The 17,197-nt window shown below is 40.8% G+C and overlaps 2 protein-coding genes and 1 pseudogene across 2 annotated transcripts; 1 reads left to right on the top strand and 2 right to left on the bottom strand.

Moving 5' to 3' along the window:
• Positions 1-629: 629 nt before the first annotated feature.
• On the bottom strand, positions 630-5,237 carry LOC104435073 (kinesin-like protein KIN-14S). The gene is made up of 12 exons (XM_039305686.1): positions 5,162-5,237; positions 4,945-5,031; positions 4,521-4,657; positions 4,235-4,334; positions 3,883-4,146; positions 3,513-3,792; positions 2,792-2,953; positions 2,397-2,612; positions 2,259-2,296; positions 2,009-2,172; positions 1,812-1,925; positions 630-1,588 (listed from the first exon to the last, which is right to left on the bottom strand). Exons 1-12 carry the CDS (start codon positions 5,166-5,168, stop codon positions 833-835), a joined length of 2,325 nt encoding a protein of 774 aa, XP_039161620.1. The 5' UTR covers positions 5,169-5,237; the 3' UTR covers positions 630-832.
• A 4,881-nt stretch (positions 5,238-10,118) lies between these two features.
• LOC104432326 lies at positions 10,119-11,920 on the top strand (annotated as a pseudogene).
• A 2,468-nt stretch (positions 11,921-14,388) lies between these two features.
• Positions 14,389-17,122, bottom strand: LOC104435071. Its single transcript, XM_039306978.1, has 7 exons — positions 17,102-17,122; positions 16,822-16,904; positions 16,528-16,642; positions 16,006-16,097; positions 15,525-15,590; positions 14,887-14,980; positions 14,389-14,684 (listed from the first exon to the last, which is right to left on the bottom strand). Exons 1-7 carry the CDS (start codon positions 17,120-17,122, stop codon positions 14,559-14,561), a joined length of 597 nt encoding a protein of 198 aa, XP_039162912.1. The 3' UTR covers positions 14,389-14,558.
• Positions 17,123-17,197: the final 75 nt, after the last annotated feature.

Here is a 17,197-nt window from a genome sequence, read left to right as displayed (position 1 = left end):
CATTTCTCCTTTCTTAAATCCTCATTTATTGATTTTCTTGAAAGCATGTAAATGCCAATGTATGTAACTGGGGAATTTAAATTTTCCTCGGACGTTTCGCGTACGATATGCTGCGATTTATTGTGCTCATCAATTTTTCATTTGACTCTATGGAATTAAATCGATAATTTTTATGGGTAATCTCCTGATTTAGGCAAATCACAAGCAAAAACTTGGAATATTCATTATAATAATAACATCAGTTACAAAAAACTTGAGTTTAAATTTCGAATGTACCGAGAGATTTTTTCTAATTAGTGGTCCAAATATGTAAAAGATAAATTCTAGTCGCTCTTTCCCTCAATCAAGTCGAGTCTTTATGAACTCGAGCAGATGATAAAAACTCAAGATTATACTTGTACACAGAAATTCTTGTTCTCCGACTAATTTTTTTTTTTCTTTAAACAACCCAAATTGTTAACCAGCTGTAAAAGCTCAAGCGTTCTTGAATGCTGTAAAACCTCTACTCGATAGCAATTTCCTTGGTATGAGTTATTTCGAAACAAAGCGAGCAATAAGGGAACAGACGTAACTGGAAAAGAAAATTGTTTCGCCTATCCATCGTAAAAGCAGCACGGAAGGGCTATAGAGTCAACAACAAAAATTCCTGCATTCTAATCCTATTACCATTCAAATTTCTTCAAACTGTCATTGCCTGTGTACACGCATGATGAATCTCCAGAAATGTCTGTCTTGTCCAAAGAATAATTGACTCGTAAGCAAGACGCATACAATTTTGAGGATGTTAAGAGCAAGGATCCAGGGAAGAGATTGAGCACTTGCGCAAGTTACGTCATTGCATTTCAGAAAAAGGACGAGAAGGCAACAGGGAAGGCCGCTTCTTCCCTCTCCACTTGAGTGGACTCCAGACGATCGACTTGCGTTGCAAGGCGACAACAGTAGGATGCTTCGGCTTCCATGAACCCACTTGTTGTGTCGGAGGACTTCCCATGAACTTGCTGCTGGTCTTCATAGCAACCGGCGTCGTTTCCGATGCTCCCTTCAATCCAGGCATTGGGGAGAAAAGTTTGGAGTACCGAGCCTTCCGTGGGTCCTTTACAAATGATTGCCGGCTCACTGAACTGTTATTTGGCAAATGAGAGTTGGTACGAAGAGGGGTAGACAATTGCACATTAGATTCCGGGTGGAGGGTAGCAATGGAAACCCGCCTCCTGGGCTGGAAAACCTGCCCTGTTGAAGGAGGAGCTCGCCCAGTTGCAATGGAAATTCGTCTTGGTTTCATCAAGCTTCTGCTGTTCGCTGCAGCACCTGGTCTGGCAATGTTTTCTTTGTCTATTGCTAAAGTCGGGCCTTTACTGACAGTTCTGTATGAAGGAGATGGGGGTGGAAGGAAATTTGTAATTCTCCGCAGCGGCGGCCTCAGCTTGGAGGGGACTAGCGGTGGCTTTTTCTCTGCTATTGTCTTCAGAGGTGGCTGCCTGTAAGATGGCATTGCTTTAGACTGAGTAGAAGCAACTGTTAAGGTTCTAGTTTCCTGTTTGAGTCTAGTTTTCCTTTCTTCTGCTAATTGATGCTCAAGGTCTCGAACCTGCCAGAAGCAAATAATTGTCAATTAATTTGAACGTGGATAAACTTTTATTGATTTGACTGCGGCTAGTGTTGCAAATGCCAATAGGGAAAATTGTGTTTTCCATACCATATGTAGTGTCAAATGTAACTCTCGGTTTAACAGTCAACAATATACTCAAATGGACTTGCTTATTAAAGATAAAAAAACAAAATAATGGAGAAAATCCAAATATATTTCTAACCTTTTCTTGAAGGCTTCTGCAAGTATGCTCTCTAGCAGCAAACCTCAACTGCAACGACTGCAAATTTTCATGCAACTTTTTCGTTTCCTTATCATCATGCTTTAGTTTCTCCACCTGTTTAAAAAGCATAGTTCAGAAGCAGCAATATAAGTTGACAAAAGGTGAAACTCCCGGAGGTTCTGAATGCCGTTGCATACCATCTGCTTATACTTGAAAAGTTCCGAAGCATCCGCCTGCTTGCGAGCAGGTCCACTCTCAACCCCCCGGACCCGACTGGCAAAATTAAGAGAACAAAGAGTCTCCCCAAGATCTGCAGAACTTGGACTGATCTGGACAAACATCAGGGTTTTGCAATCTCCACCTGCAAAACATGTTTTAACCATGTTATGAAAGAAATCTTGGGAGCTTGGTAGATCAAAACCTGAGTAATACTAGAGAAAGGCCCACCTAGGGAACTCTGCAGCATGTGTGTAAGCTTCGAGTTTCTGTTCAAAATTTAAGTAATTAGAATGCAACACCAGTGACAGACAACCATAAAAAAAAAGGAGGGAAAGAGAGAGAGAGAGAGAGAGAGAGAGAGAGAACCTATAAGGAATATGAGCCGATTTAGACGCAAGGGCAGATATCACATCTCCCAGTGCAGAAAGGGACTTATTTATAAATTGAGATTCCTTCAACCTATCACCTTCAACTTCAATCCTACCAACACGCTCACTGCCGGCCAAATCAACCATCCAAAGATGACTCTTTGTCTTCTGTCCATTTATCAGGTTCTCACCCTTCACGGTCACTCGCAACAGGCTGCAAAGGAATATTTGGCAACTGTGGTCAATGATCAATGAACTCAGTGAATGAGCTAGTGCCAGTGTATATTATTATATATGGGATCAGATTCTTCAAAATTGGCTCAAAAAAGCACACATCCAGCAATTGAATTAAGTGAGATAAAATCTAGGATTGGCAGAAACTAGAAAGATCACCAGTGAGAGCGGCTACTGAGCTCATTCGCACTTGTGGATCCGACTGATCTAGCTCGAGATCCAGACTTCAGTAGCTCCCACACTTCCTCTGTACGAAAAACACGAGATTCAACCAGCCCTGGAACCTCTTGAGTCCCCTCTGCAGCTTGCTTTATCTCCAACCTTCAATCACAAGTAGACTGTTTTAATGCTCGGAACCAAATATGACTAGTAGATACAAATTATGATGTAAGAAGAACCACAATGAAAATGAAGCACTTGATAAGAAATAAACAACTTGTGCCACAACTTGATATTTGGGAATTGTACAAAAAATGTGAGTATTACCAATTTTGCATATAGTCACAGTTGACGATCCAAACTAGACTTATACATAACAACAAAGCCATTTGAATTAGTTTATGGTTTTCTTAATGCCTGATGCTGAATATGTTGGGTATTATTAGATAAGAGAGTCCGAGTTGACTATAGGCTACTTGTCCCATGACAGTCGTCAAAGCAGTTTGACCTAAACTAGAGAAGCTAAGAGTACTTGGTAGCAAAAGTAGGTGTATCAGTCTGTTCCATACCTCCATTCTATTCTAAAGAACAGGCGGTTAGCATATTTTTGACATGCCATATGCAATAACAATATATTAGCAGTAGTTTTAACAGTACTGTTGAAATGATCATATAGAACAGGAGAACTGATCCCAGATCCAGGGGAAAAAACAAGACTCACTTCTTAGCTGGTTGTTCTGAGCTTTCTACCAAGAGATCTCTTATCTTCTCATTGTACACTTCCAGCATGCTGACAAACAATTCATATCTCATAATGCCATTCCTTTCTTCAGATATTTGAAACAACTCTTCCAAGGTCCTGTAGTTGACTCCCCGGTTCTCTTGAGTTCCTTCCATTGTAAATGTCTTTCCAGTACCAGTTTGGCCATATGCGAAAATGCATACATTATATCCATCCATTACCGAAGCGATAATAGGCTTCGTCTGAGCAAAAACAGCCTCTGCATGATGCAGAAGATGAGAGGATGAAGAATAGTTTCCAAAACATGTGAAAATGCAGTTAACGTCTGCAAGAAAGTGAGTCACGCTACCTTGATCATCCTCGGGCTTAAACACATGATCAAATTTAAACGGCTTCTTCAATGAATCAGAGGAAAGGACCTGAAGCTCACTGTCCTGAGAAGGGTCAAATTCCACCACACAATGAGAGCCACTCGCAACTTCTTCTGAGTTTAACGGTCTACATCTACAGAAGACCCTTATGTTGCCTTTAAGCTCAATCACTTCATTGTACAGTCTCTTTCTTTCAGATGACTCGTCAAGGTACTTCTTCTTTAATCTTTCATTCTCTTTGCCTACCAATCATGTGCAGGAAACCAATGAACACAATGTAAACAGCGTTTTAAAAATGTGGACAAGACTTAAAATGTGGAGAGCACTTACCGAGTCGATCAAGCGTATCGATCAGTTCGGGCCCAGCAAAGGCACTTGGAGTTATACCCTTCACTTCATCAGACAGAACAGAGTGCTCCTTCCTCAAATCCTAAAGCATTGTCAAATTAACAACCGAAAGAACAAGAAAATTCCAAACGGTCTTCTTAAACTAAGCCGGGTTAAATTGAATGGAACCAGGTTTTCAATTCGACACCAGAATCACCGTATGGAATGCTAGAATAGAGAGATGCTGTGAAATCTTGCATTTCGTATAGACTTGTTGCCAAGAACTTACTTGTATCTTGGAACTCAAGCTAATGATCTTCTGTAGTATGGGGAGGGTCTGTCCCTCGTCAGGCGAAGATTCCCGATTGCCGCTGTACTCAGCGGAATCATCAATCGAATTTTCATTTCCTTCCACTCGCTCCAAACCTGGAGTCAAATTCTTAAATTAGGGTTTCATACAAGTCTAATCGAAACACAAAGAACACAATAAACAGATTGCGAACTCAAAAGACGAATACAACTCCACCGCTGCTAAATCTATCGCTTCATCTACAGAACAAATCGACCTCGCGTCCATCCTTTTCATGCGATAACAGTAGGAGACGCGTCCGTCCTCGGCTCAAGTTCCGCGAGACGGACGCAAGATTCGGGTGGCAAAGCTTGAGAACGCAAGATTCGTATCGACAAGGGGAAACGAAAGAGAGAGATCGAACCGTATCTGCACGCCGCGGTGGGAGGCTTTGCGGCGGAACTGAGGACGATGCGATCGAACTTTTCGGAAAGCGCGTCCACCGCGTGATCTGACGCACGAAGAACTGGATCAGGAGAAAAGATTTTCGAGTGAAGACGCGGCACGGATCGAACGCATATGGCACGACACGGCCGAGCAAGTGAACCGAATCGGTGCGCAGAGAGAGAGAGAGAGATTACCGTCCATGGCTGAGAATCCGAGAATCGCCAGATGGAATTGGAGTTGCTGGTGCAGAGAGATCGAGAGAGAGAGAGAGAGAGAGAGAGAAGGGGAGAGATGGTGCTTTGGAGCGTTATGCGCGTTGCAGGGTTTTTTGATCGGATTCAATTTTTGAATTTGGAGGATCCCGAGCCGTTGGATCGCGGAGCAGCTCCTAACGGCTACAAGGTTTGGAAGATGGGCTCCAATGCGGGCCTCGTTGACGTGGGCCTTTTTGGTTTATTCGGCGGGCCTAATTCACGTGGGCCTTTTTGTTTACTCGATGGTGTTGTATTGATGATTTATTCTTCCTAAAGTTTTTTAAAATATAGAGAAATGTTATTTAAAAATTATGGGAAAATATTGAAATATATATGTGACTCTACATGTTATTATATTCAAATGTTCACAGTATTTTGGGCTTTTCATGTCAAATAAATTGTCGAAATATAAATCCCGTGAAATTTAAAAATAGGGCAATTGTTTTTTTTTTTTTTTTTGGTTGAAAAAATGGGGCAAAGTTAAAAGGTAGAAGTAATCATGGAGTTGGAATTTTTCACAATTCCAATTTATCAATAGAGCTTGTGTTAAATTTATTATGCTATTGTAAATAATGAAGCAGAGAGAAAGCGGGTACATTGCTTGCAAAATGTTACTATTTAATAGTTAAACCTAAGGAGGAAGTGCGTAACTCTTCGAACAAATTGCTTAAGGCTAGTGTATGTAAAAGAAATGTTCCTATTTTCCAATGTACTGATTAATAACACGAGACATGCTGTGCTTTGAAAATTACAAAGTTATTCTTAATTAGGTAAAGTGCCCCATATATGTCTGTTTCCCTTATTATGTAGTTTTCTAAACCACCCTTCCATTACATACTTAAATAAAATAATGGATCTCTTATAATCACCTACTTCATAAATAATTTGCAAATTCAGAGAATTTTTAGACACCCTGGAGATACTCTTATACGGTGTGCTTATCGACTAAATAATCGATCATGTATGGTTAATATTATTTGAGATTAAGGAGGTCCTCATTTTCTAGGAATAGAAGAACTTTGTAAATTAACGCACTCTAGCGGTGGAATCATCTCACATAACATCACAATTTGACCTTATTTCATACCGATGGACAAATTACGTAAGATGAGAATATTATTTTTAGCGTAATCGAAGTTGTTCTAAATAGTAATCGAATCAACACACTTTTGCACTCAAATCAAGTAGAATGAGTCAAAATAGAACTTAGGTTGTGCTCTTATCCGAATATTATATATAAATGATTAATATCATAAAAAATTTCAAAATCGGTGCATTTATGATAATTTTATCTCAAACTAATCTTTTGACAACCTAAAATCACAAACTACTTTGACCATAACAACGTATTAGAGGTGTGTAAAAGAATCATATCCGAACAATTGAAAACCGAAAACCAAACTTACTCACACATACTGGATTAGTAATATATAAATATATATTTAATTTTTAAGAAAATTTTCTTGAATATAAAAAAATTAAGGAAAAAAGAAAACCCTAAAATCTCTAATTGGAAGCTCAATACCTATTAATCGAGTGCTCATCTTATCTTACTCTCACCTTGTTTGAGTCATCTCTCTATTTCCGAATATAAAACCAGACTTTCTCTTATGATTGATGTTTTTTTCACTTTTTTCTTTTCTTTTCTTTTTTTGTTGAGAAAGCGAACTAAATAATAAATGAGTACTTAAGTGTAGAGGTGATTGGGAATTGAGTGGCCCTCTAAGAGTTCAATTCTGATTGGCTCAAAAGCTAAAAAAATGGGCGGGTCTTGATCGACCAACTCCTTATTGGGTCTGATCCGTGTACCTCTATTTGCTCAAGATCATTATGCTTGATCAAATTTATTGAGACTTTGTAAGGAAAGAAAGAGAGAAAATTTATGCAAAGAACATTGAAAATTGGAAGAGATTTGAATTTTTGTAGATGGGTTTGGAGTAGAAATTAATAATTTGGGCCATTTTCCTTGTCCCCAATTTTCAAAACATAGCATTAGAGAATTTAATATTTTTTATAAAGGGGGGGATCCAAACAAGAATTTATAAGCTTGATAGTCAGCTCATTGATCGTGTGAACATTATTGGAATGCTCCCCTTCATTAATGCACTTTCCCTTTTAGCAAAAAGTTGTGTGTTCACGTGCATTGCGTTAAAACACATCACCGAGATACAATTGCAACTTTCGAGCGAGCAAATCATTATCCGAATCTTTCCATAATCAATAAAACAAGTGAGTTTCAACCATCGATTATATGAGTCTCACATGTAGCCCATATCATTTGACTTGTTATAATTCGCTTGATTCTTGTGTGTCCGATGCATGTGACTATTTTCCCACCATGTGCGCATGCTGTGTATCAAAACCATTCAAGAGGGTGATGCGTAATTCAGCCGTTGGTCCTTCTCGATCAAATTCCTCATGCTGACTGCCCACCAACTCTCTTCGTCCGCATCATATGTGCTTGCTTCCCCTTCTTTCCACGTTGATTGTACTATTTAAGAATGAAATATTCCCTCCGGTATCCATCATGCCAATGATAATTCCCTTTCCCATAGTCGAGCAATTGAAAGATCGCTGATGAAGTGGTAAGCCCAAGAACCGGGGGCTGTGTGTTGTTTGGAGGCAATACACTTGCTCCTGGTGAGCCACCACGAATCCCAGTTTGTCTTGCATCGCAATGACTTCAATTGGAGTCAGCCTCATTGCGAAACCAGTCATCACATTTCGGCAAGAATAAAGCACGCGCTGCTGGATCTCTGAGACAGTATAGTTCGTGGGCAAAAACGAGTGGTACCAGGAAGTGAGATCTTCCAACTCAAGAAGGTTGTGGCCGTTGGGGGGAGTGACCTGGACAATGTAGGTTTGCAAATCCCTACTCACTGATTGAGTTGGGGATGACAGGCCATTGGCCGATCAAGAATGCAAATTGTTTAAGATAGTTACTGGGTCATCTGAGAGATCAGATGCAATCCGTTACACATACTCCAACATTTGATAGTCAGGAACAACCATAACTATGATCTCATCTTCTTTTTCCACTGGTTTCCGATCACTTAAGTTGTACAAAGCAAATGCAAAAAAGAACTCCATATGACACAAACGGCAAAGTCATGATAATTGAACTGAATGATAAGAATCCAGCCTTAATCTCAGATGACCCGGTACCTATCTTAAACAATTTGCATTCATGATCGGTTATAGGGAAGGAGAAGTAACTTCTGGAAGGAGAGCAAATCTCTAGTCTTAATGAATGTGTCTAAATTCATAGATGCATGCATCTTTGTGGATGCAAGGGAATTGGATGGACTATCCTGTTATACCTGTTAATGGAGTTTATGCAAATCATTTGCTCAGCCATCCTTAAGAAGGCGTAACTTCTAAAAGCTGCATTACCTGTCACAACATTGTCACGAATCTGATCATAAGCATCATGAATCATTAAATTAAAGAGGGGGATTGGCAGGAAAGAAGTAAAAACATTTCGCGACCATATTATTATAGAATAGTTTAGTCTATTATATTATGCCGATTGAATATTTTCTCTTCCTTTTACTGCCGGTACTCTCTTAACATTCTCTTGCATAATTGCAGCCAAGGCCTCTCATCATGTGGAATCCACGCCTTATCAGTGAAGATGTTGGAGTAGGGTTCAATGTCCGAAAGTTGCGGCGATACTTCTTGAGGTAAACCTTCCCCACATATAATGCCCACTATTCTCCCTTTTTTTTTTCTGTAACAACTTTCATGAGGACTTGTTTTGTGTGAAACTAAATCAAGCAAGCACTCATTTAAGTTTCAAAGACGAAGTGCTTTTTGCTGTTAGCCTCGTAAAGATCCTATACGGCTGCACGCTGCATGCTAGTAGCTAAGGGCGGGAAGGGGAAGCGGAGGCGGAGGCGGAGGCGGAGGCGGAGGAGCGCGGCGGGGGTGGCCGGAGGGGGAAAGTGTGGGGGATCGCCGGGGTTAGGGCTAGGTGGGTAGAGAGAGAGAGTGGGGTTTGGTGGTGTGGGGGTGGTATTAAAGTGGGGGGAAGGGCGGAGAAGGAGGGAGTAAATTGTGTTGCTTTTTGGGTGGGGGAGTCAACTGAACGTTAAGGCCCTTCTTCCTTCCTTTCTTTTCTTTTTCGATGTCGATGCTTTTTCTTATCAATAGATCTGCAAATGAAAATCAAACTTAGCTCCAAGTAGCATATCTACAAGAAGTTCTACCCAAGAAAAGTTGCATATACACAGAAAGAAACAACCACGTCCAGATCGGAGAGGTTCGAAAGTATTTATGAAGGCCCTCTCATAAATGAAGTAGTTAATGGGGGTTACCATTATCATCCTATTGGACGCAATTTTTTCCATCTATTTGCATCGAAGAAATAGCGAAAACTTCTTGGAAAAGAAAGAAAGGAAGGGCTTCGCGAGGATGGCAAAACCAGCATTCAATTATACATACCCGACCTCCAACTAATCTCCAATCTATCACGACCCCCCGGGCCCCACTTACAAGTGTCGCGATCTCAGGGCCCCTCCCCCTCCTATATAATCTGGATCGTCCCTCATTGGCTCTCCACTACAGATCCCCCACTGACCCTACAAAACTTCTTGCTTTGTTTTCCAGCGTCCATCGCAAGGTCTCTCCGTGTCTCCCAAACCTCAGAGATAAGGAATGTAATCGTCTAGTTGAATGTCGTAAAATGAATCCAGGGTCAATGGCCTTTATAGGATCAATATGGCCTGCTCCGATGGCGAAGACATCCGCAGGGTGAAGTCTCTCGTCCAGGATCGGGCTTTGCTTGATGTTCAGCTGCTTGGCTGAAGTCATGATAGCGGACTTAATCGCCGCTGGAGACCAGTCTGGATGAACGCTCTTTATGAAAGCTGCAATGCCACTTAGGTGAGGGCAAGACATGGAAGTGCCAGAGAGGCAGTCGAAGTACTTTTGCATCATTTTGGACAGGAAATGGCCAGAATGTGATGACCAGATGAAGTCATTGCCGGACAAACCGGCATTCGTGGCAGCACACCCAGAACACGGCACTCACACTGCCAGTACGGCGGCCGGTGCTTCTGCACCGCATGCCAATCTGCTTGGGATGGCTGAGGGCACAGCTGTTGGCATGGCTTCGTACGCTCACCTGGCAATCTACGATGTGTGTCCTCCATTAGGTTGTTTTGAGGGTGACTTGCTCGCCGGATTTGATGCTGCCCTTGCAGATGGTGTGGACGTACTCTCACTCTCTCTCGGTGGTCTCTCCCTTCCATTCCATATGGACAGTATGGCTATAGCCACTTTTGCAGCCATTCAGAGGGGCATCTTCATCAGCTCCTCCGCTGGGAACTCCGGTCCTCACTCAGGCACAGTATCCAATGTGGCTCCGTGGATGCTCACCGTCGGGGCAAGCAGCATTGACAGGAAAGACTCGGGAACGAAGCGGAATATGAAGGTGAGGCAATATATCAACCCTCCTTCCCTTCAACTTCATTGCCACTGGTGTATCCTGGGATTGACGGTACAGAAGGATCGAAATATTGCGAAAAGGGCGCCCTGAGAAGCAAAGATGTGAAAGGGAAGGTTGTCCTGTGTGAATCTGGGGGATGGAACCAAGCGATCGAGGTAAAAAAGCTGGCGGAGCCGCTATGATTTTGATGAACCCAGAAGTGGCTGATTCGTTGCTTTGGCCAAAGTTTATGACCTCCCCACGTCTCAAGTCAGCTACTTCACAGGTAAGGAGATCAAAGCCTACATTAACTTGACCAAAACTCCTACTGCCACCATCTTGTTCAAGGGACCGTGTATGGAAACCCGACTGCTCCTGTGGTTGTTGCCTTCTCTTCAAGAGGCCCTGGAATTCTAAAGCCAGACATTATTGGTCCTGGTTTGAACACGTTAGCAGCATGGCCATTTCCTGTCCAAAATGATGCAAAAGTGAAGTATTACTTCGACTTCCTCTCTGGCACTTCCATATCTTGCCCTCACTAAGTGACATTGCAGCTTTGATAAAGGGCGTTCATCCAGACTGGTCTCCAGCGGCGATTAAGTCCACTATCATGACTTCGGCCAAGCAGCTGAACATCAAGCACAGCCCGATCCTGGATGAGAGACTTCAACCTGCGGATGTCTTCGCCATCGGAGCAGGCCATATTGATCCTATGAAGGCCATTGACCCTGGATTCATTTACGACATTCAACCAGACCATTACATTCCTTATCTCTGTGGTCTGGGACACATGCTTGTGGCTACAATTACTCACCAACCAGTCAAATGCTCATCTAGCATTCCCGAGGGAGAGCTGAACTACCCTTCTTTTTCAGTTACCCTTGGACCTCCACAGACATTTACCAGGACCGTGACTAATGTTGGCACGGGAAATTCGTCTTATGCTGTCATGGTTGTTCCCCACAAGGTGTATATCAGCGTGAAGCCCACTATACTCAGCTTCTTGAAGTTGAACCAGAAAGCGACGTATTCCGTCACGTTCGGCCGCGCATATTCCATTGGCAAGACGGGTAATTACTCCCAAGGATATTTGAGGTGGGATTCCGAGAAGTACTCTGTTAGGAGTCCAATTTCGGTGATGTTCAACCAAGAATATATGATAGCAGAATAAAGAAATTACATTGGATTGTAATTTCGTATTACCATGATGCTATGATTAATGAAAGCATAATCCATATGCTCTAATTTCCCTACCTCTGCCAGAAAATTAATGTAGCTCTTTTTGGCAAGATTACAACTGCTTATTAGCATACGATATGACAACTATAAACTTGTTTTCATTCTGGACCAAATACGGATGAACGTACTAGGCTAGTTTGGAGTTGATGACCTACATACTACATGAGAGAGAGAGAGAGAGATTCTTCGGATGAGCAACTTCAGTTCAATGAATGAATCTTTCCACTGCACCAACGTAGCAAGCACAATCGATGTCATCTTCAACAAAAGGTTGAAAGCTTATGCACATGAAACTTTCTATGTGTCATTTTCGTACTTTAGGAAATAATGGAAAATTTTTAACAAAAAACCATAGCCACTTTTTCTTTTCAGGTGAAACTAGATTTGACAGGAGAGGACCCCCCCGTTACAAGCAGAATTGAAGGCAATTTGCAGCAATTCCATTGAAAAACTGGGGAGGTAATAAATGAGTAGTAAAGATTCTATGTCACCCCATGAAAATTTCAGTGCAACTGTAATCAGAAAACATGTGCCTCTATATTGAAGTGTACTGCAGCAGTTGCCAAAAAAAGAACAAAGAAAATAGAAAGGTAGAGTGTAGTGCATTTACAGCAAAATTGGCTTTGATTCAATCATCCATGACGTTTGTAATTTACAGACCTTGAACACTTCAAACTGATCAACAAGTGCAGCCTAATTAGAGTGATGAGAGCACGGTACAATTGCCTAACAGGCAGTGCTTACTCTGATTGAACATCTAATGGGGAACGGTCTTCTGTTTTCTGGAGATGACAACGTAATGCCCCTTTTGTTATTTTCCATTGTAAGTTCATCATTATTGCTTTGCAGATTCTACTACTTAAAACCTGGTAACTTGTGTGCCACTATCTGTGGATGTAGTGTTACCAAAGTGCTGAGAATGTTGTTTCACATCCCATTTCTGGACTGATCCACTTGAATTTTTGTATTAATTGCATCAGAAATAATGGGTTTCTGCATATGATTGTGCTCTAAGTTTTGTCCTCAGAGTGTCTTATAATTCACTGAATTGGATTCTCGGCCTTTGAATTGTCTGTCATTCATAACCATATAATACTTAAACACAAGAAGTAATTATGTGAAAGGGAGCCTTTTCTGTTCCATGTCTTCTGCAGGGTGTCCATACTCATGAGTCAAAGCAGCCCCACATGCTTTCACGTTTGCTACATCTGGAGGAACTGCTCGTGCATCTTCCCGAGGTGAGTTTGCCAGGCAAAGTCCTCACCATTTCTTATACGCACAAGCATCAGTGCATGCAATCAGGTTAGAGAAGGGGGGAAAAAGAAAAGGAGACTGATCTGATGACGTTACCTTGTAATTAAGATTCCATCTATTCTGCCGTATCTGGCTGTAGTCCTGTCACTCCCTATCTTCCAAGTAAAAGTAAGGTGCCCTAACCATTGAACTGAAGTTGCCATTTTTTCCAGGAAATGGTGATGACTATGTGGTGCAAGTTGCTGTTTGTCAGTGCCCCAGAAATTGCATTCACTATGTAACTCCTTCTCAGAGAATAATCCTAGAAGAATTACCTGACAGGTAGTCACTCTGTATAATCTCCTAAATACATGCTTGCCTTCCTAGTCAATTAAATAAAGATTCACTCATATTGTGCTCTGGCTGTGGTTGTGTTCTCGCTTTTGCCTAGTTCTTGGGTGGCATCTAATCATATACCTTTCAATGCAGTGTTTGTTTCTCATGCAAATTAACCCAACGTGGTTTTCTTTCTGTTAATTTTCCTTGTTAATATAATGGACGTGCTGTACGATACGTCAGCTTAGGCAGATCTGCTATACTCTTTGATTGTGAAAGCCAAGTTTGAGAATAATCGATTCTGGAAGCCAAAGAAGCAGCCCAAGAGTTCGACCAATCATGTAGATTGGTACTGAAATGTGAAGTGCAGCTGCTTGTTCTGCAGTAACAGCACTGATGTGTTACTCCGATTCCATTCAAGGACAGCAAGCTGATACTACTATGAATATGGTTGTCATTAATCAATACAACCTCATCACCTGAGCTGTTTTAACGGGAGGTGAGTCAGGGCAAATTAGTTCTGCAATCATTATTTCAAGGATAATCTGTTTTTTGCATGCATTTTGTAGGGTTTCATTGCATAGTGTCTTGATTTTTGTACCGGTAGCAATATACCTATCTACATCAACACAGAAGAGTTCAGAAAATTTTATCTATCTCAAGTGTTAGTATATATATCCAGACACATAAAGATTGGAAATTGAGGCGGCTGTAAATCATTCACAGCTGTTCACCTTTTCAATTGACTTGCTCAGGCACTGTTGCGTCTCCATGATTTGAACGTAAGTCTCATCTTGTCGTGAATGGATTGCTAAAATGATTTCTCTGCATTATTTGCATCAGAAAGGTATTTCTTGCGGATCCAATGTTTGAATAATTTCCTTCGTCAACACTCAGTTCGTGAAATCATTTGAGTTGCAGTCTCCAAATTAAAATGACCTTTTTGGTTTTCATTTTATGGCTATTAGAACCAGCTTAAAGGCAGAGCCCGTTAAAAGAGCATAGACTCTGCTTCTAGAGGTGTAGAGTAATGCCTGGACATGATTCCTTTTCTAGAAAGTCAAGATACCTAGTAATTACAATATTGAGTATAGTATACACTTAGTTATAAGAGCATTGCTTTGAAATGACTTTCACAAATCGACTTAATGACGAGAAAATTCCGGCTGTTGCATTGAAGAACGATGGACCCTTCTCAGACTTCTCTTCCACGTCTCCATAAATTATCTGCAAAAATAGAATGTTCCACTGTTAACTGATGCACGCGTCTTCACTTCATGAATCCCAATGCCAGTAACTTAGGATAAAGCTTCTCTAAAAGCCAGTCATCCAATAAGATTTGCTAGGCACTTCAATACAAAAAACCTGTGCGTTGTGTCAATGTGATATTCATGTCGCCATCACTCAAGATAATAATAGGTTGACTAACCTCAAGGTCTTCTGCATCCGGACGATTAATCATTTCCTTGGCTAGCAAATATCGGTTTGGCCTATCCTTATCATCATAAAAGACCTTCCACGATCTGGTGCCAAGTGAAAAGGGAGAACGAAATATTAGGGTTGAAACACATGGGACACCAATTGCATGGGGCGCTAAAGAAGAGCGCCATGATTATTGCTCAAAATGGCCAAATGGTTGCAGATAACGCAGCAACTTTGGTGTCAATATTAGGATTCGCAAAATTGATATAAGATAACCTTATAAGATTCCATGGGTCACTCATAACAACTCAACTAGCCAGAACCAATCGACAATTTTGGTAGGAAACAGGCTAGATACCCTTATTCAATAGTATCATAAAGTATAACTGGAATACAATAAGTTAACAATGATCAAATATCTCTCTCATCAAGTATGATATTGTTTTTACCAAATTTGGAATCAAACTCATAGATCAAATCAAAAGGAAGTAGCCAATCTTCTATTACAGTTTGGAACATCAAAGAGGTCACACAGCTAAAAAATCACATAACTGAGGCATGAAATAAGCCAAGAATCATATAACTTTGGCCCTAAAAGAATAAAAACCAAAGAAGAATCGTAGAGGCACACAATTTGAATCTTACCCAGGGTAACATCGGAATACAGCACCAGATGGGAGGGGTCTCATTGAATATACTGTTGTAAAAGTGCTGCACAGCAGTGGGAGGGTTATTGACTTACTAAAACAATGTGCAAAATAGAGGAGTAGACGCCATCATTCCATGTTTATAAACAAGAAAAGAGGTCTCACAAATAACAATAATTAGTGTCAGCTTCGCATGTCATGGGAATGTGACTGAAGGGGAAGATCAAATTTTGGCTTGCATTTTGAGGTCCTTGATGGCAAAAAAGAATAAGTACGGGCCATGCCAAAATTAACATTTAATGCTTGACGTATAAGTTCTTTCCGAGGCTAACAGCAAAAAGCACTTCGTCTTTGAAACTTAAATGAGTGCTTGCTTGATTTAGTTTCACACAAAACAAGTCCTCATGAAAGTTGTTACAGGAAAAAAAAAAAAAAAAAAAAAAAGGAGAATAGTGGGCATTAATGTGGGGAAGGTTTACCTCAAGAAGTATCGCCGCAACTTTCGGACATTGAACCCTACTCCAACATCTTCACTGATAAGGCGTGGATTCCACATGATGAGAGGCCTTGGCTGCAATTATGCAAGAGAATGTTAGAGATTATCGGCACTAAAAGGAAGAGAAAATATTCAATCGGCATAATATAATAGACTAAACTATTCTATAATAATATGGTCGCGAAATGTTTTTACTTCTTTCCTTTCAATCCCCTCTCTTTAATTTAATGATTCATGATGCTTATGATCAGATTTGTGACAATGCTGCGACATGTAATGCAGCTTTTAGAAGTTACGCCTTCTTAAGGATGGCTGAGCAAATGATTTGCATAAACTCCATTAACAGGTATAACAGGACAGTCCATCCAATTCGCTTGCATCCACAAAGATGCATGCATCTGTGAATTTAGACACATTCATTAAGACTAGAGATTTGCTCTCCTTCCAGAAGTTACTTCTCCTTCCCTATAACCGATCATGAATGCAAATTGTTTAAGATAGGTACCGGGTCATCTGAGAGATCAGAAGCAATCCGTGCCACATACTCCAACATTTGATAGTCAGGAACAACCATAACAATGATCTCATCTTCTTTTTCCACTGGTTTTCGATCACTCAAGCTGTACAAAGAAAATGCAAAAAAGAACTCCATATGACACATCCATCACAGCAAACTCATGATAATTGAACTGAATGATAAAAATCCAGCCTTAATCAACTTAATTTAAAAGGAGTTCAGGGTATAGCATAACGTCAAAAGAGGAAAGTACAATAACTTCACTAACAAGGTAAACAGTACCTGGAGAATCCAAGAGCTGCATCTTGCCATCGATATTTCAGAAGAGCACCAGCACCAGCATCTGGAAATACAGCTTTGACTCTCTAGCAATTAATTTGCAGAAGCAAAACATATATGAACTATCATTCTGAAAGAATCAATATACTTGTGACCATGGTTCAATGCATCAAAATTTTCATCTTGTAAGCTCTTTAAGCAGTAACTTTTCCTGGTAAGCACGCCTTCAATAGGCCTTGCTGAGCTACGACGTTGAAGAGAGTTCAATACATGATAAAGTTACATGCACAAGCATGCATATCATAGGTCTTGACGGACTTGAATTTCAGGAAGCTAGAGTTTTAGACTGCTTGCGGTGCAAGGGTCAGATAGGTTGCAT

The sequence above is a fragment of the Eucalyptus grandis genome, chromosome 2 (genome assembly GCF_016545825.1).
Source record: "Eucalyptus grandis isolate ANBG69807.140 chromosome 2, ASM1654582v1, whole genome shotgun sequence".
NCBI lineage: Eukaryota > Viridiplantae > Streptophyta > Magnoliopsida > Myrtales > Myrtaceae > Eucalyptus > Eucalyptus grandis.
The sequence above is the reverse complement of the archived record's forward strand: the minus strand, read 5'-3'. Positions and strand labels throughout refer to the sequence as shown.